The sequence below is a fragment of the Mastigoproctus giganteus genome, chromosome 6 (genome assembly GCF_048544385.1).
Source record: "Mastigoproctus giganteus isolate SK-2022 chromosome 6, ASM4854438v1, whole genome shotgun sequence".
NCBI lineage: Eukaryota > Metazoa > Arthropoda > Arachnida > Uropygi > Thelyphonidae > Mastigoproctus > Mastigoproctus giganteus.
Window position 1 is genome coordinate 118,758,626 of NC_143580.1, and position 21,068 is coordinate 118,779,693.

Here is a 21,068-nt window from a genome sequence, read left to right on the forward strand (position 1 = left end):
TAGGTTTTGGTAATGGAATGCAATGTGACCCCTGTGCCTGTAACTAATTTCTATTCTGTGTACAAACTGGAACTCTCAATATACATAAACTGAAGTGTTTTCTTTGATTTCCCATTTTAAATTTCATGAAGAACTATTAATTAATGCAAAACCACAAAAATGTACCATCAAGTATGCATTTTTCTAATTATGACCGCCCCCACCCAAAAAAGCAGGCATTGACCTTGATTATAGAATGCATTGCTGCATTCGTTTGAACTTCCTGTGTATGCAAGCCACTGCTGGCTAAAGCGAATCAATTTACACAGAGCAGTGAGTGATGCCGAAGGTGCCGTCATTCGATCCTACAAGATCATTGCTAGGGTGATACAGGGGAAAAAAAATGCATGCAGCTGTTTCTTGGCATAACCGAAAGAAAAGCAATGAATTGTTTTCGAAAAACAAAATGATTGTGCATTCTTTCTTCAATGTGTATTGCATCTACTAACACAAAATCAAGGAAATCCATCTGTTGGAAGCCACACTGGAAATGGAAGAAATGTAAAACTGAACACTATAATGTGCATTTGATTAAAAAAAAAAAAACCTTTCTTTTATTATAATTTTGTTTTTAGGGAACAATATTGGTACAGCACGTTTTCTGGATGCATATTTTATCTTCTAACGAAATTTACAGAAAATATTTTTATTGATAGCTGTATTATAAACTAATTCATTATAAAATAATTTGTTATTGTGTGGATAGTGGAGAACCTTTTCTGCTTCTAACATGTACTTGGCAATAATCCCCTCTGGAAATATTGGCAAGTGTGCTGCATTATAAATTTCAAATATCTCTGTATAGCTTGTCCTTGAATGCAAATGTGACTATGTTTGCTTTGGATTGGCAGGATGTTTTTGCCTTGTACAGATGCCCTATTTTGGAAAGTTCCTTGTGGTAAAATCATCAGTGGTAGTCCTTTATTGTACCTAAAGTAATTCATTATGGTGTTGGAATGGAAATGGTTTTTGCTCCTAATTGATGTAAGCTCTTTCCAGTTTTCCCAGAGCAAATCATCTGAACACAATCAATCAAACAGGTAGTTTGAATAAATTTAAAAGTTTGGACAAATTATTAGAAGGAATAAGCAAATGAAATGGGTAATTTTTATTTATTTATTTATTTATTATTATTTTTTTTTGCTGGCTTTGTATAAGCTTTTCTGTCTTGCATCATGTGTCACTACTAATACATCTAATTTGATGCCTTCCTTGTCTTTTCGACAGATACAACTGAAGAATTTTAATGACAAGAAGTCTCCGGATTGACATGTGTGACAATTGATTTTCACTCTTCAGCACAAATCAGTTCTACTGGTAGAAATTATTAGCATTAGCATTAGTAGAGGCATTTGATGCAAGAAAGCAAGCTTATGCAGCATCAGCCAAAAAAAAAAAAAAAACCCACTTCCACTTCACCCCTCTGTTCGTTCAAAATACCTGTCCAGCTGAGCCTTAACTTATTTAGGCTATCAACCTCCACCACAAGGGATGGAAGTCTGTTCCACCAACCAACCACCCGCTGGCTAAAGGCAAATTTCCGCACATCTATCCTACATCTGTCTTTCCTCAATTTGAATTTATGCCCTCTCAGGTGATTTTTCTGAGCTAGAGGAAGAATCCCATCAGCATTGAGCATGCTTAAACCATTCAAGGCTTTATACACCTCTATCAGATCACCTCGCTGGTGCCTAGTCTCCAGACACTGTAATTTGCAAAACTTAAGCCTTTCTTCGTAAGAGCAACCCTTTGTTCCATTCACTAATCTTGTTGCCCTTCTCTGTACTCGTTCCAGCAGCTCTACATCCTTCTTGAAATGAGGCCTCCAGACCTGTATACAGTACTCTAGGTGTGGCCTGACCATCGCCTTATACAATGGAATAATCACCTCCTTATCCCTGCTGGAAAAATTCCTGTATATCATTGACAATACTCCATGAGCTACTCTTGCAGCCCGTCTGCACTGCTCAGAGAACTTCATATCTGCCTGCGCAACCACCCCCAAGTCCCTTTCATTCTCTACCACTGTCAGTGTAGTACCACAGAGTAGATACGTTGCTCTGGGGTTGCTGTTTTCCATGTGTAGTACTTTACATTTGTCAATGTTAAACTTCATTTGCCACCTCTCAGCCCATCTGCTCAACCTTTCCAGATCCTGTTGCAGCAGCATAGTGTCAGTAGTGTCCTTGACAACCCTGCCAACCTTTGTATCGTCTGCAAACTTGGACATTAAGCCCGATATACCATCATCAATATCATTTATAAATACAGAAAACAATAATGGACCCAATACTGAACCCCGAGGGACTCCACTAATAACATCAGTCCACGATGAGCAGTGTCCATTGATTACCACTCTCTGTCTTCTCCCCCTCAACCACCCCTTTATCCATAGCAGCAATTTGCCTCCAATGTCACACTGCTCCAATTTGTGTAGCAGTCTTCCATGTGCAACAGTATCAAAAGCCTTTCTAAGATCCAAGTATATAATATCAAAGTTATTCCCTGCATCCAGTTCTTTTGTGACTGCATCATAGTATCCAATCAAGTTGGTCAGGCAAGACTTCCCCTTAACAAAACCATGCTGTGTCTGAGCTATAACTGAAGTCTTGTCTAAATGATCCTGCAGTGCTTCTTTAACCAGTGCCTCCATTAATTTTCCTGGAACAGAAGTTAAGCTCACAGGTCTATAATTACTTGTGTCAGAAGTAGAATGATAGGACTACCGTATGGTAGAACTATTGTCCTTCATTCCCTCAGTTTTCATTTATTCTATTTTTATCCAAATCATGTCACTAGTCATGCAGTTTTTATTGAACCATATTAATAGTCATGGCTCAGTACACTAAGCTGCTAATGAAAGCCGACTCACACACTGTGTTGGATTTGTGTTAGGAACACCTAACTAATATCTCATTGGGTCACCTCTTGCCCATAATTCAGCTTGTATATATCTTGGCATGGGCTCCACAAGGTATTGCATTGTCTTGTGGTAGTTGTGCTACCAAAGCATTGCACACTGTATGCAGTAATGCTTGCTCATTATCAGATGGATGGTTGTAGCGTCAAATGTCCTTTTCCAGTAGTTCCATACTCAATTGTGTTGGGATTGAGTGAGTTGGAAGGATGGAGAATTCATTGTCATGAAACCAGTTAGCAACCTGCCAGGCTTTGTTGCATGGCATGTTGTTTTGTTGATAGATTCCAGAGTTTTTTGGATACACTGTGAAGTGGTGTACTAGTTGGTGATGATAGATAGGTAGACATTACCATCAAGTCATTGATTAATGGTGAGCAGAGACCCCAGGATATGCCATGAAAACAGTACCAGAACAGTAACATCACTGTTTCCAGCATGTCGAACACCATCCAGTGTATCCAGTTGCATGGCCTCATGTTGTTTTCTTTCCAAATTCAGATATGCCCATCAACACGATATTGTTGGAAACAGGATTCATCAGACCAGGTAACAGTTTTTCACACTGCAGTCCAAAGTTAGTAATGATGTGCCGACACAGTTTCTTGTTTGCAAGTTGTGAGAATGGGTACTTAACCTACTTGAGTTGAGCCAGTCACAGTAGACTTGTGATACCACAGAAAATGTGACACTTTTGCCATGCAGTCCAAAGTTAGTAATGATGTGCCGACACAGTTTCTTGTGTGCAAGTTGTGAGCATGGGTACTTATGATAGCCATTGACTGCCATAGCCTATAAGAGCTAATGTCCATTGCACAGTCTATGTGGATATTGGTCTTGCTATTCCTATGTTGTACTGGGTGGTTAGCTGGGCTGCTGTGCTGTGTTACAAGACAAGACCTATGCTCACTGTGAGTGTCAACTACACATGGCTATTCCACGTCTGATAATTGGCTGGTTGTTTGAATGCTGTTGAGCCAGTCACAGTAGACTTGTGAGGTCTCCGTAGCCGAGTGGGCAGGAGCGGGAGTGCAGTAGCACACGCTCTTTGAGTAGACCGGGGTTCAAGCCCCTGACTGCTGAATGCGGTCGATCTGCCAACCCGCACTGGACCAGCGTGGCAGATTATGGTCCATTTCCCTCAACATGAATTGTTGAGGAGGCTTCCATCCTGCAGTGGGTTGATAATGGCTGCACTTTACTTTTTTTTTTTTTTACCACAGAAAATGTGACACTTTTGCCATGCTGTTGAAATGGTGACACTTGCAATCATTCCATGTTTGAAGTCAAAAAGATCTCTACACCAACCCATTCTTTCTCACTGATACTCAGAAATTGCTCACCACATGTGAGAACTACAGTTTATATCGCCCATTCCTGACTTTGAGCCTTCAGTAGCATCATAGACTTGTTCATTTCTATACAAGTTGCATTAGCAACACAATGAGGTGTTGCTAATGAAAATGCCAATTCCATATATTATTATGTGTGTGTAAGAATTAATTTACAAAATGAAACACCTACATTTGTGTAATATTAACTAATTACTTTATTTAATGTCAAAAAATTATATCACTAAAGTATATCACACACAGTGTGCCTATTAGCTCATTAAAATTTGGTTCTAAGGCTGAAGAGCTGAATGATTTTGTGAATTGGTATATTTTAGGATAGGTGCCAGAAAGATTCAAAAATGATTGAGTTCGTATAATGAATCCAACATGCATATTCTACCTGACAGATCTTTGTGCATTATGATTAATGGAAATTTTCGCAAGAAAAATAAAATTAATGATTATCAAGATGTCACGATTCTCATAATTTATTCCAGAAATTTGTGTGAGTAAATGCAGCTAGCTAATATTTTATATTCATTTTTAATTTTGCAGCTGACTGTAAACTTCTTAAAATTTATTGTATAAAATTTTTTTCAGGACAGGTGAAATAGTGAATGTTAATATTACACCATCTCAACCACAGTACTTTGAATATGAGTTTTCTTCTGAGAATGCATTTATTAAGGTAACATCAGATGATCCCCAATGCATGATTGTCTCAGTTCAGAACATTAAGGTAAATAGTGGCTCTCTAACTGTAAAAGTGAATGAGTTTCCTTTTTTTTTTTTTGTTTTCTAGTTTCTTTTCTAATTATATGATTCAAAAATAATTTACCTCTTGCAAAATAAAATCCACTGACACGAATAGCAGAATTATGTGTTTTAATTGTTTGTTAATAATGCATCTTAGGGAAAGAAGAAAGTTGAATTTATACCAGTCATTCTTGCACTTTCAGGTGTGTGTGTGTGTGTGTGTGTGTGTGTGTGTGTGTGTGTGTGTGTGTGTGTGTGTGTGTGTGTGTGTGTGTGTGTGTGTGTGTGAACATGAGATTGTCAACAAGGGATTATCAGAAATGTCAAATGTCAGTATGTCTCATACTGACATCTTGAAATTCCTGTTGGGAATTTCATTGCACATAATTGCAAGTCTTCAAGTCTTTTCTGTGACTCCATTTGCTGCCTATGGCAGTGGCCATATTTACCATATCCTATTTACATTGCTGTTGTTTGTACCAATGCATCAGTACTATACTCTATTCGTAACTTCCAGTAGAACCCTTGCTGCATGCAGGTACCTCTAAGAGCACTACTAAATTATAGAATTCTTATAAACAACAGTGCATGATAATCATGCGCTGTTGTTTATTTACAGCTGCTCTCTCCTTTCCATGGGTGCCTTTGTGACCACCAAATACGGAGGATGCGGGAAGGTCAGGGAATGACCATTGCATATCCCTGGAGCAATATGGCCGTAGTTGCTAATGCTCCTAAAAACCAAATAAACAAAACAAATCCTTTCCATGAATAGACTATAGTAATAAGTTAATATGCTATTGTTGGCCCTTTCATTTGCAGTTTTTGAGAGTCACCATTTAAAGGGTCTCACTTTATAAAAATTGGTGACATGTTCATTTGTGGAGATATTTGGGTAACCCTGGATAGTTTCCTTAGTTTTATTTTCTGTGTATTCATTCCTATTTTATAAACCCTTCTAACCTTGCCATGCCAGGTGCATTGGTTGTGAGTAATTTTATTGTAATTCACATAGAAACTAATAACTGAATATTTATTTATTTAATTACAAGGTACTGTGAAGTGAGTGCTTCATATGAGAGCTCTGTTCAATTATGGAATTTATTTTAAAATGTTAACGAAAGACACCTCTTTTGATGATATCTTCAGTGAAAACACTGGAATGTCATCATAGCAACTTTTTAGGAAAATCAAAGATCATTGCTGGAAACACCTGCAAGTGTGCAAAATACTGGGTTGTAATTTGATAGAGCTTAAAAATTCATTTTCTTCATTCCCATCTTTATTCTCCCTCACCCATTTCTTCAAACTTCAGTGATATCATCAGCATTGAACAATCACCAAGGTCAGTGTCAGGAAAGATTTCACCAGGAACTTTTTTCTAGAAAAACATTAGCAAATCCATTTGACATGGTTCCAAATGGGCAGTTGATGTACAAGGTACAGTGCATTGGGAGAATGGGCAAGATAGGGAGGTGGATTGAGGAATGGCTGAAAGACAGGATGCAGATAGCCATTATAAAATGTTCATTCTTTAGAGTGGGCTACGGTTATAAGCAGTGCTTCAAATAGTTTATTGTTAGGGCTACTCTTGTTTTGCATAATGAATAATGTTGATGAGAGCATAAAGGGTACAATGTTGAAATTTGTAGACAATACAAAGGTTAGCAGGGCGATTGATAATGCAAAGTAGGCTGAACTTCTTCAGAACAATTTGGGCCAGCTTAATCAATAGTCAGAAAAGCAGGTGGCCATGAGTGCGCATAGTGTTTTATCAGTAATATTTGAGGTGTGGCAGTAAAGCTCCCAAACTGGGAATATTATTTATATAAAAAAGAACATAACATAAAGTGAAGGAGCTCAAGAAGGTTTTACTTTTATTCAGAGTAACCACATGATTGAATGCGCACTTATTACACTATTCTAAGAGTTTCTGAAAAGAGTCAGCGAAGGTGTCCAAAGAGATGTTCAGTTTGGTGGTTCATTTTTCTTTGTCCTCAGTGTCCTGAAATCTTTCCTTTGAGATTCGTTTCACTTTGGGAAAGAGAAAGAAGTCTGCTGGTGCTAGCTCAGAAGAGTAGAGTGGATGGTTGATCTGTATAATGCTATATTTTGGCAGAAATGTCTTCACAACAAGTGCAGAATGGGTGGGGCATTGTTGTTCAACAAGAACCAACTGCCTTTCTCTTGAAATTGCAGTCTCACCCAGGAAATGCACTTTGGTAGTTTTCTGAAGCACCTGCATATAGAATGCAGCATTGACTCTCTCCCTTCAGGTACTAATTCCTAGAGAATTGCAACTTGTTTGTCGAAAATGTGATCAGCATTGTCTTTTGTAGACCATGGACTTCTGTAGATGAAACCTTTTGAAGTCCACTGCATGCTCTGAAGCTTCATCTCTGAGTCATACAGAAACATCCAATACTCATCTCCAATAACAATACAGTTGAAGAAATTACGATTGTCTTCACCAGTCTGCATGAAGTCTTATGATGACAATCTTCATTGCTTCTGCTTATCCATGAGGCTGTGCAGCACAGATTTTGCTTTTCCCTAAATCTTCATGCATAATTTGATGAATCATCTTATGATGATCCCTTGCCACAATTTCCTGAACCTTTGCAACTCTGTCCTCATCTTGAGAGGTGAATGGATATCCACTTCTTGGATCACTGCAAATATCCTTAAGTTCATCTTCGAACCATTATACTGTTCAGACACACTAGTAAGACTTAAAGTTTAATCACCATAAACAGTTTTTAACATTTCATACATTTCCCAGTATAAAGCAAAGCTTTCCCAGATTAAAGCAAAATTTGATATTCGCTCTTTCCTCCGTTGCAAAATCCTGGCATGGAACATCAACCCCACTAATGAAACTTGTTACTTGCAACCTCTCAGTCTGTGGACAGTCTCTGTATTGCCACATTGGCTGGTGCAGCATAAGCCTCAGGCTTCCTTGCACCATATGGCTAATAATAATAATAATAATGTGCAATAATAAAATCTTTCTTAAAATCCTCAGGCTTCCTTGCACCATATGGCTAATAATAATAATAATGTGCAATAATATCAAAATCTTTCTTAAAATCCAAGTATATATCAAAATTATTTTTTGCATCTAGTTCCTTTGTGACCACATCATAGTATCAAATCAAATTTGACAGACAAGACTTCCACTTAACAAACCCATGCTGTTTCTGAACTATAACTGCTGTCTTCTCTAGATGATCTTGCATTGCTTCTTTAACCCATGACTCCTTTATTTTATTTGGAACGGAAGTTAAACTAACTATTCTGTAATTACTCGTGTCATTCTTTGATGCCCCTTTGTGAATTTGAGATACATTTTGCACATCTCCAGCCCATGGGGACTTCCCCTAAGTCCAAGGAAGCTTTCATAATTATGGCTAAGGGTTTGCTTACTTCCTTTGCTGCATCCTTTAATATAACTTGATAGATCCCATCCACCCCAGGTGCCTTGCTTATGTTCAATTTCAAAAATTTCTCCTCCAACTTGCTCTCATTAAAATCATAAAATGATTCTCATAAAATCATTTAGCCCCCTACCAGAGTTTTATAAGCTTCTGGCCTCCAGTTCTCTACAGACTTCCTCATGTGTGAATGTAGATGCAGAATACTCATTCTATTTGTCAGCAACCTCATCAGGTTTATCAGCAGTCAAACCGTCAATATCAAGTGGACCAATTTGATTCATCCTCTTCCTTCTGAAGTTTATATAAGTAAATAAGTCTTTACTGTTTATCTTTGCATCCTTTGCCAAAGAGTTCTCGCAATTTGCCTTTGCTTGTCTAACTTCCTTTGTGACTAGATTACAGACTATCTTATATCTACCAAGGCATCTGTGATTCCTGATATGCATCCCATGCATTTTCTTCTCTGCCATGAGTTTCATTGGTTTATGTGACATCCATTTAGGCCTAAACTTCGGACAGCATTTCTTAGTTGGTATGAAAAGCCTAACTAGCTTCCGAGGTTAATTCCTTGAATACGTCCCATTTAGAATTTGCTGTTGGTAACATCATCAGTTGGTCCCACTGTATAGAATTTAAAAAATTTCTTAGACCACTGTAGTCACCTTTATGAGAGCAAAAGCCCTTCCCTTTACCCCTGATTATAGTTACATCTTTAGATGTACATTTAAGTGTATCTCATCCCTGTAGAAACAATCTCTCCTGTTAACAAGCACAGACCACGTTGAGAAAAATTCTACCCCACGAGACTTTCACAATCTCTCCACGGCCAAATTGATTGACAAGGCTCTCATCATATACTCCCTCCTGTTGTTTCTGGGCAGAATTGCAGACACTTTCAGATTTAACCCTAACTCGTGATTTTTTTTCAACATTGACATGAGAGCTTGACGGGTTCCCCTATTTAATTCTTTCGAGAGCATCTTCCCTACTATTATTATTATTATTATTATTAGCCATATGGTGCAAGGAAGCCTGAGGCTTATGCTGCACTGACCAAAAAAAAATTTCTGAGTTACCCTGAGAGAGAGAGAGAGAGAGAGAGAGAGAGAGAGAGAGAGAGAGAGAGAGAGAGAGAGAAAAGTAAAAAGGAATCACAAGAAAGAGAAGAATGATGATATCCAGCTCAGGACCCTGGGTGTGCCAAGCCAGATGTGAGCCCCTGGGCCTCCCATCAGAACACTGAATAGCACCTAATTTCTTGACACTTTCTGCACCTATCACACACATCATCCTTGGCTAGATCATGCCCTGTTCCAGAAAGATCTGCAAACATTTCACGTTGAAGATTTTTTTTTTAGGCTGTGATCAGACAACAGTGGCAGTCCCAAAGACAGAATACGCTGATCCCAAGGGAGATAGTTATTGTCAGCGACTCTCTTTTCAGGACAATGGGAAATATATTGTGCATGACCATTACCTTATACGAAGGGATAATCACCTCCTTATTCCTGCTAGCAAAATTCCTGCAAATCATTGATGTGACCCCATGACTTGCTCTGACAGCCTGTCATTTATGGCTAAGGTTTTGCTCAGAAAACTTCACTTCGTATCTGACTGCACAATTACATCATGAGTTTTTCATTCTCTACTACCCTGAGTGTAGAACTACAGAGTGGTACATTTCTTCAGGATTACTGCTACCTATATACAGTACTTTGCATTTGCTAATGTTAAACTTCAGTTGCCACTTAGCCCATCTCCCCAACTTTTCTAGATCCTGTTGCAGTAGCATACTCTCATTACTGTCATTAACAATGCCAACCTTTGTATCATCTACAAACTTCGACATGATACAAGCCTTATATATCTTCATCAATATCATTGATAAATATACAGAACAACAATGGGCCCAACACCGAACCCTGGGGGCCTCTACTAATGACACATTAATCCACAAATAGCAGTGTCCATTGATTACCACTCTGTCTTCTCCGACTCAACCATCCTTTTATCCATAGCAGCAACTTGCTCTTAATGCCATACTGCGCTGCTCTGTACAGTAGTCTTCCTTGTGCAATAGTATCAAAAGGTTTCCTTCAAATCAAATATATGATATCAAAATTATTCTTTGCATCCAGTTCCTTTGTGACCACATCATAGTATCCAATCAGATTGGTCAGACAAGACTTCTTAACAAACCCATGCTCTGTCTGAATTATTACTGCAGTCTTGTCTAAATGATCCTGCATTGCTTCTTTAACCAGTGACTCCATTATTTTCCCTGGAACAGAAGTTAAACTAATAGGTCTGTAATTACTCATGTAATCCCTTGATCCCCTTTGTGAATTGGAGGTTTATATGCATATCTCCAGTCCATGGGGACCTCCTCTGAGTCCAGTGAAGTTCTCATTTATGGCTAAGGGTTTGCTTACTTCCTTTGCCACTTCCGTAATATAACTGGACAGATCTCCTCCACTCCATGTGCCTTCGTTATGTTTAACTTCAACAATTTATCCTTCACTTTGCTCTCAGTTATTAAAAATCATTTAGCTCCCTGTTAGAGTTTAAGACGCTTAAACTCTACCCTCTCTACAGAATTCCTCATGTGTGAATGTAGATGCAAAATACTCATTCAGTTTTGTCAGCTATCTGAGCAGGATCATCAACAGTCGAACCATCAATGTCATGTGGACCAATCTGATTCATCCCCTTCCTTCTAGAGTTTATATAAGTAAAGAAGTGTTTGCTGTTTTTCTTTGCATCCTTTGCCAAAGATTTTTCATAATCTCCCTTCGCTTGCCTAATGTTCTTTGTGATTTGATTACATACTAGCTTATATCTACCATAACTTCTGTGTCGCCTGATAATTTATAAGTATCCCATGCATGTTTTGTCTCTGTCTAAATGGATGTCAGATGGTCTCATTAGGCCATCTGACATCCATTTGGGCCTAAACTTTGAACAGTATATCTTACTTGGTATTGTTCTATGCTTAGACCGAAATAGATATCACATAAATTTATGGGGTTTGTGTTGGAGAAGAAAAATGTGTGTGATGCATTTAAATTATTAGGTGATTCAGAAGCCTATTGTAGATATAAATTAGAGTGTAGAATCTCGAAAATGAGGTTAGGTAAGCTGAAGAAGAGTGTGAGAAAACTCTGGTAAAGAATGCAAAGAACTGCAGCAAAGACTTCTGTGCTTTTATTTACAGTAGAAGAAGGGGTTGAATCACATCGGGCCACTTTGATGCCAGTGTTGAACTGTTGATGTCCCTGTTCAAGTTGTTGACAAACTGAATAGGTATTATGTATCTGTTGTTGTTGTAGGTTTTTAGGAGGATCGGTGACTAAGGTCATATTGCTCTGTGTGTACTGTCTGTACATTGCGTGTGTTCTGAGGTTGATTTTCTGTTTGCTGGATGAAAATCTCAGTTTTTTTTGTGTAAACAAAGCCACCCTCTCCTGAGACTAACTAACTGAGCCACATTGTGAAAAAGGCCCACGAAAATTCTCAACTCATCAATGGGAATCAAATTCAAGTCTTTTCCACCCGGCATGGAGAGGATGGTGATTCTACCAACTGTGCTACCCAAGAGGCCATATTTTGCATCTACATTCACACACAAGGAATTACTTAGGGAAGGGGATGCCAGAAGTTTATCAAACTTTAATGGAGAGCTAAATAATTTTGTGATAACTGAAAGGAAAGTGGAAAAGAAATTGAGAAGATAAACATAAAGTCATCTTGGGTCAATGGGATCTATTAAGAGAATCAGCAAACCCTTAGCCATAATTATGAGAGCATCCTTGGATTTAACGGAGTTCCCTATGGACTGGAGAGGTTCCCTACGGTTGGAAAGTGCCAATTCACAAAGAGGGATGAAAAGATGACTAGTAATTACAGACCTGTTAGCTAGACTTCTGTTCCAGGGAAAATAATGGAGTCACTTTTTCAAATGTATTGTAGGTCCATCTAGACAAGAATGCTGTTATACTGTAGTCATAACATGGACCTGATAATGGACAGTCTGGTCTGACCAATCTGATTAGATAATATCATGCAGTAATAAAGGAACTGGATTCCCAAAATAATTTTTATATCATATACTTCGATTTCAGGAAGTTATTTTGATATTAGCATTAGCATTAGTAGAGGCATTTGATGCAAGAAAGCAAGCTTATGCAGCATCAGCCAAAAAAAAAAAAAAAAAACCACTTCCACTTCACCCCTCTGTTCGTTCAAAATACCTGTCCAGCTGAGCCTTAAACTTATTTAGGCTATCAACCTCCACCACAAGGGATGGAAGTCTGTTCCACCAACCAACCACCCGCTGGCTAAAGGCAAATTTCCACATGTCTATCCTACATCTGTCTTTCCTCAATTTGAATTTATGCCCTCTCAGGTGATTTTTCTGAGCTAGAGGAAGAATCCCATCAGCATTGAGCATGCTTAAACCATTCAAGGCTTTATACACCTCTATCAGATCACCTCGCTGGTGCCTAGTCTCCAGACACTGTAATTTGCAAAACTTAAGCCTTTCTTCGTAAGAGCACCCCTTTGTTCCATTCACTAATCTTGTTGCCCTTCTCTGTACTCGTTCCAGCAGCTCTACATCCTTCTTGAAATGAGGCCTCCAGACCTGTATACAGTACTCTAGGTGTGGCCTGACCATCGCCTTATACAATGGAATAATCACCTCCTTATCCCTGCTGGAAAAATTCCTGTATATCATTGACAATACTCCATGAGCTACTCTTGCAGCCCGTCTGCACTGCTCAGAGAACTTCATATCTGCCTGCGCAACCACCCCCAAGTCCCTTTCATTCTCTACCACTGTCAGTGTAGTACCACAGAGTTGATACGTTGCTCTGGGGTTGCTGTTTCCCATGTGTAGTACTTTACATTTGTCAATGTTAAACTTCATTTGCCACCTCTCAGCCCATCTGCTCAACCTTTCCAGATCCTGTTGCAGCAGCATAGTGTCAGTAGTGTCCTTGACAACCCTGCCAACCTTTGTATCGTCTGCAAACTTGGACATTAAGCCCGATATACCATCATCAATATCATTTATAAATACAGAAAACAATAATGGACCCAACACTGAGCCCTGAGGGACTCCACTAATAACATCAGTCCACGATGAGCAGTGTCCATTGATTACCACTCTCTGTCTTCTCCCCCTCAACCACCCCTTTATCCATAGCAGCAATTTGCCTCCAATGTCACACTGCTCCAATTTGTGTAGCAGTCTTCCATGTGCAACAGTATCAAAAGCCTTTCTAAGATCCAAGTATATAATATCAAAGTTATTCCCTGCATCCAGTTCTTTTGTGACTGCATCATAGTATCCAATCAAGTTGGTCAGGCAAGACTTCCCCTTAACAAAACCATGCTGTGTCTGAGCTATAACTGAAGTCTTGTCTAAATGATCCTGCAGTGCTTCTTTAACCAGTGCCTCCATTAATTTTCCTGGAACAGAAGTTAAGCTCACAGGTCTATAATTACTTGTGTCAGCCTTTGATCCTCCTTTGTGAATTGGGGTCACATTTGCACATTTCCAGTCTATGGGTACCTCCCCTGAGTCCAAGGAAGCTCTCATAATTATGGCTAAGGGTTTGCTTACTTCCTTTGCTGCCTCCTTTAATATAACTGGATAGATCCCATCCACCCCGGGTGCCTTTCTTGTGTTTATCTTCAACAGTTTCTCCTCCACTTTACTCCCAGTTATTTCAAGATTCTGTAGCTTACTGCTAGAGTTGAATACACCTCTGGCATTCCCCTCGCTGAATAACTCCTCATGTGTGAATGTCGATGCAAAATATTCATTTAGTTTGTTAGCTACCTGAGCAGGATCATCAACACTTGACCCATCAATATCAAGTGGACCAATCTGATTCATCCCCTTCCTTCTAGAGTTTACATAAGTAAAGAACTCTTTGCTGTTTTTTATTTGCATCCCTTGCCAAGGATTTCTCGTAATCTGCCTTCGCCTGCCTAACCTCCTTTGTAACTTGGTTGCATATCAACTTGTATCTATCATAGGCTTCTGTGTCATGTGTTAATTTGTATGTATCCCATGCATTTTTCTTCTCTGCCATATGCCTCATTAGTTCATCTGACATCCATTTTGGCCTAAACCTTGAACAATATTTCTTAGTTGGTATGTAAAGCCTAGTAGCTTCCAAGATAAGTTCTTTGAATGCTTCCCATTTTGAATTTGCTGTTGGTAACATCATCAGTTGGTCCCACTGTATAGAATTTAAATACTGTCTCAGTCCATCGTAGTCGCCTTTACGGAAGCAATAACCCTTCCCTTTACCCCTAATGGTAGTTACCTCTTTGAGTAAATCCCACTTCAGCACACTGTGATCACTGCCACCTAGTGGTTCATTTATCTGCAGATTCTTAATGCATGAAGAATCACTGCTGATAATCAAATCAAGAGTATTACTCCCTCTAGTTGCCTCCCGAACATGCTGATGTAGAAAACAATCATCCAATAAATCCACAAAAGTCCTGCTAGTGTGTGAGTAACCAGCCCCCAAATTCCAGTCAATATCTGGGAAATTAAAATCTCCCATTATAAGACACTCTGATTTACTGGCCCACTCTATTTCCCTGTACAGTTCCTTATTATACTCATCAGAGTCATTAGGCCTATAGCACACTCCTACTCTCAATTTTGATCTCCCAATGTTTATGTTACACCAAACTGACTCCACACTGCACTGTCCAGCGATGTCGACTGGCTTCACTTCCTAGGTTTTTATGTGTTTCTTAACTAATAGCATAACCCCTCCTCCCTTCCTATCCTGTCTATCCTTTCTGTAGACGTTGTACTCCCCAAATTGCAGTTCTGCATCCCTTATATCTGTGTGACACCAAGTCTCTGATATCCCAATAATATCTGCCTTCGATGATTTGAGCAATACCTCAAATTCATCAAATTTATTTACTAAACTCCTAGCATTGGTGTACACGCAAGTATACCTGCACCTGTTTCTATTCTTAGCTACCCTAACACAACCCATGTGTTTACTTGTACCGCAATGGCTCCCAGCAGTCTCTGAAATACCATGCATCTTGTTTTTCAGGCTTCTGCTCATTCTAATAGAAGCAGTGCAAGAATCTCTTTCACCTCTGCCAGTGGCTACTGTCAATCTATTGGTCTTTGTTTCCCCCCAAGCTAGCAGTTTTCCGACCCACCTATCACTGCCTCGATAGCATCAGCAAATATTATTGCACATAAAAGACTGGCGTACAAACTGGATTAATGTTATGAATGGGCAGTACTGTTTATAGACTGTTTTTAGTGTAATCCCCAGGGATCAACACTGGGCCCATTGTTGTTTTCAGTATTTATTAATGATATTGATGAAGGAGCAAACTTTGTCTAAGTTTGCAGATGATACAAAGGTTGACAAGGTGGTTAATTAATTACAGTAATCAATGTAAACTACTGTTACAAGATCTAGAAGAATTAGGCTGATGAGCTCAGAAATGGCAGTTGTATTTTAAAATATGCAGTACTTTTTTGGCAGTTGTATTTTAAAATATGTTGTACTTTTTTGGCAGTTGTATTTTAAAATATGCAGTACCTTGCATTTGTCAAAATATGAATTTTGACAAATGCAAGGTACTGCATATGGGTAGTAGTAATTCCTGCTACCCATGCCAACTGTAATTGTGCATTCAGATACTTGTTGCCCTTGACAAATCAGCCTACGTTCAGAAATTTACTGACGTTCTGCAGTTTCATCCCAGTTGTCATCCCTTTGCATTTACTTCTACTCTTTCTAAAGTAATGGAGAAATCAATTAACAGCCAACTTAAACCATCTAGAGACGTTCCGTATGATCACTGACTGCCAATTTGGATTCCATTATTATTGATCCGGTGGTGATATTCCGACTTATATTATCCATCTATGGACATATTCAATGGAAAAGTTTGGTGAAACTCAAGCAGTAGTCCTTGACATTTCAAAGGCTTTTGAATACACCAAACAACAAATTTTGGGTTATATCTTGTTATGGGCATGAAAGCAAGTTTACTTTATAGATTTTTGGATGCTAAACACAGAAATAATTCTTAAAATGGCAGATTGGCTCTTGTTTTAAAAAAAGTAGTTTTTTTATAATTTATACAAGCTATTTTTTATTTATATGGCAGTGAGATGTAGCTATGAACATACCTGTATCAAACATGAGACCTTTCGCTTGTATTCAGCTTCGGGAGCATCCCTTTTCACCATCCAACAATAATCTGATAACATGGCGGCACTTCATTTGTTTTGTATTTTTGTTTCATCGCTGCGATGTCTAGATGGAAATGTTCACCATGACTCTTACAGCACCACAGTTTGGCAGGAAGAAATCCAGGTGTGAATGCAAGAAAATGCACACCTTCAATGACATGCTGCACTCTTGTTTTTCGTAAGAAGTAATGAAATCTTCCAAAATCTGCTTGTAGTTGCCGGCTTTAACATTTCCTAGAAAACCAGTCGAAACATTTCAAAAAGATTTCCACGCTGATTTCTCACTGTCACTAAGGACACATTTCAGCTGTTCATCGTTGAAAAGTTGCCTTAAAGAAGGCGTTCACTTTGAAAGCCTTCACAAAATTTTTCATGACCCCAGTTTGATGTGGATTGGTGGAAGCAAAACTTTATTTGGATCTACCAGAGGTTCAAATGCTATGTTCTTCATTCCAGGTGTTAATCATTTTTGTTGAGGACAACTCCTCTTCTCATAGTGCATATCCGTTGGCATGACTATCCCACCTACAGAGAAAGCAAAATGCTTAGTGTAACCCTTTTGTAGTCCTAATAAAATAGCGATCACCTTTAAATCACCACATCTGCAAGTCATACATCTGATAGTGTACACCTAAGTTGTTCTTCGTGTTTGCAGGTTTCTTTTTTGTGGATGGTATTCGCAAGAGGTATTGAAGGCAGCATATTTCCATTGTGTAATAGGCTGTGAAGAAGAAAAGTCTATAAATAGTCACCAACTATTTATAGTTGGGAATGTGCCTCATGTTCATTGCTGCCATTAGACCATCAACATCTTTACTAAAAGTGAGTTCACGTTCTGTTTGATGGAATTTATCACACTCTTTATTTTGAGTACAAAATGTTGTTTTCACAGCATGATCTAAAAGATTTCTCTGTTGTAGCCTCGAGGCCAAAAGCTCTGCCTTATTCTTCGGCAGTTCGAGATCCCTGATGAGGTCATTAAGCTCTCTTTCTGTGATCTTATGTGGTTTAGAAGGTTTGGACAAAATGGTGGATCCCTTGACGTAAATGGCTGCTGTACTTAGCATTAGCATTAGTAGAGGCATTTGATGCAAGAAAGCAAGCTTATGCAGCATCAGCCAAAAAAAAAAAAAAAAAAACCCACTTCCACTTCACCCCTCTGTTCGTTCAAAATACCTGTCCAGCTGAGCCTTAAACTTATTTAGGCTATCAACCTCCACCACAAGGGATGGAAGTCTGTTCCACCAACCAACCACCCGCTGGCTAAAGGCAAATTTCCGCACGTCTATCCTACATCTGTCTTTCCTCAATTTGAATTTATGCCCTCTCAGGTGATTTTTCTGAGCTAGAGGAAGAATCCCATCAGCTTTCTTTGTGTATATCAAGTTGATTTTCATCAATGTCTTTATCTTCATCAGAGTGTACAGAAAAACGGTTGGGTGGTTCAGTAATAGGTAGTATATTTCACCGCAAGGCACAGGATGAATTGCAGATGATATATTTGACTACGTCCTTGTCCACTTTTTCTTCATTGTCATCCCTTTTCTAATAGGAGGCACCATACAGAAGTAAGTTTGTAATGTGATTTGTTGGCTCCCTCTATATCATGGGCACTGCAAAAGGCATAAAACATCCCTTTTGATTCACCCACGTGTTGAGGTTTGATGAACAGGTAGTGCATCTAAAAAACTAGTCTTTTGCTCTCAGCGTTACTTTCCTTCCAAACAGCTGTTCATTCTGTACAAATCTCAAATCTGTCCAACCATGGCATATTGTTCCCACATATGGGGTGGTTCCCCCCAAAATCTCTCTCTCAAGGTTCTAGATTCCATTCAAAAGAGGACAGGTAGATTAAATAATGACTCATTTCTAACAAAGTTTCTTCACTCTCTGTCTCACAGACATACTGTTTCTGCTGCATACCTTTTTCTGTAGATTCTTCTATGGGCACTGTCCTTCAATTGGCTTCTATAATCCTCCCCCCCCCATCTCAAAAACCAGTCTGAACATGTGCTTCAACAATTCCGCATACTTTTATTCTCCAACTTTAAACTCACAGAACCAACTTTTCTTCTTCCTCATTTATTCATTCAACTTCCTTTTTCTGGAACAACCTCCCTTGATATATACTCCCTGAAAATTACTATTCAATTCTAGTTGTCAACAACTATCTTCATCTTTAATGTTCTCAACCTTTAACTCATACTACTACTACTGTACATTCAAGTACCTCTTGTGCTTGGGGTTATCATAAAAAAAAATAAAAAGTTTACTATTTGCTTATTACAGGAGGTTGGTAATTGATATTCCAGTAATATGAATGAATAAACAATATTTCACTATTGTTTATTAGCAATAAATAATACAAAACAATAAAACCTTTGCATAATGAACAGCAATTCACTATTGTTTATTACTCAGCATTGGATGTTTTTTTACATTGTTTAATGGCTAATGTTCTTGCATTTGTTTTAAAGTTTTTGAAGTTTATTTTGTTGGTAACATTTTTATTCTGAAATAAATTTCAATTTTTTTTTTTTAGTGCCCTGTTCTTGATCTTGACAATAATGTCAAATACAGAGGTAGTTACCAAACTATGTCACGTCAGTCAGGAATTATAGTTAGAGTAAGTTTAATACTTAATGTTTACTGGTGCTATTCATATCTACATTAAGATTTCTGTCTTGCAATACATTGACATTCTGGACATGATCTTTCTATACTGTAGCATCAGCATGGGGAGTACCTTTTTATGTCCTTATCTTCAGAATAATAACCTTTTATTGAATTAACAATTTTAACATCATAAGTTCAATGGATTTTTTGTAGTTTTATGTTGCATTTTGTATTAAGTAGAAGAATAAAGGAATGCTATATATATTGTAATACTTAATATTAGGATTTCACAGTATTCTCAAAAATCTTGGTGTCATCTTCACAAATTAGGAGTCGTGGAAAGAATAAAGAAAAATACATATGAGGTTGGCTGTTAAATAATGATACTGTTGCAATAAAATAAATATAATGAAATATTGTGCATCTTATACGTAATCCCTTCAAAATAATTGCCTTAGGCATGCACATGCTGTTCCATTTCTTCCAAGCACAGAAACGTTTCTCAAAGTCATCTTCTGTAAGTCCTTTTAACACTTTGGTCCTTTTTTTTCCTGAATGTACCTACTTTCCAGAAGAGAGAAAAGTCACAAGGGTGACTTTTTTTTTTTTCTCTTCTGGCAAGAAAAAAGTCACCCTTGTATAGGGTGCATGTTCATACACATGGGATTTATTTATTTTTTTTTTTTTGGACCAGAAAGTGACAAAGAGCGATCATGTTGTGTGATAGAGCATTGTCTTAATCTGTCCACAATTCAGGTCTTTTCCTTAAATTTTTTCACACAGCTTTGTCAGAACTTCATCGTAGTACAAATGTATGTTTGATTGACAGTGTGATTTGGTAGAATGCATTCAGTCATAATAAAGTCGCAAGTTAGGGTTAAATTTGAAAGTGTCTGCAATTCTGCTCAGACATGATAGGAGGTAGTATATGATGAGAGCCTTGTCAATCAGTTTGGCCCTGGAAAGATCGAACTTTGCCCAATCTCTCAGTGTATCCCATCTCTATAGACTGCTTCTACAGGGATAGGATACCCTTAAATAGAAAGGGTGCAAGAATATTTGCTGATACTATCGAGGCAGTGTTAGGCGGGTTGGAAAACTGTTATATTGGGGGGGGGGGTTCACAAACTAACAGATTAACAGTAGCAACAAGCAGAGGTGAAAGTAATTTTTGCATGTCTTTTATTGGAATGAGCAGCAGCCTATTAAACAAGTTGCTGCAGATTTCAAGAACTGCTGGGAGTCATCATGGAATCATGGAACAAGTAACTACATGGACTGTGTTAAGGTAACTAAGAGTAAAAACAGGTGCATGTATACTTGCATGTACACCAATGCTAGGAGTATAGTAATTAAATTTAATGAATTTTAAGTGCTGATCAAGACATAAGAAGTGTATACTGTTGGGATATCAGAGATGTGGTGTCACAGATATAAGAATGCAGAATTTGAATTTGGGGAGAACAACAGGATAGGAATTGAGGAGAGGTTATGCTGATAGTTAGGAAACATACGAAATTTAAGACAGTGCATCCAGTTGACATAAGCACTGGGAAAACAAAAATGAGAGTAGGAGTGTGTTATAGGCCAAATTACTCTGATGAGTACAACGAACAACTGTACAGAGAAATAGAGGGCCAGTAAATCAGAATGTCGTATAATGTGGGGGGGATTTTAATTTCCAGATATTAAGTGGAACTTGTGGGTTG

At 38.3% G+C, this 21,068-nt stretch overlaps 1 protein-coding gene across 1 annotated transcript in view; it reads left to right on the forward strand.

Moving 5' to 3' along the window:
* The window catches only part of LOC150084533 (SID1 transmembrane family member 1-like), a 254,140-nt gene that overhangs the window by 77,812 nt on the left and 155,260 nt on the right, over nt 1–21,068 (forward strand). The window contains exons 4-5 of the mRNA XM_090376277.1: nt 4,891–5,029; nt 19,286–19,369. Of these exons, the coding sequence (XP_090232403.1) occupies nt 4,891–5,029; nt 19,286–19,369 (223 nt within the window). The remainder of the gene's footprint in view (nt 1–4,890; nt 5,030–19,285; nt 19,370–21,068) is intronic.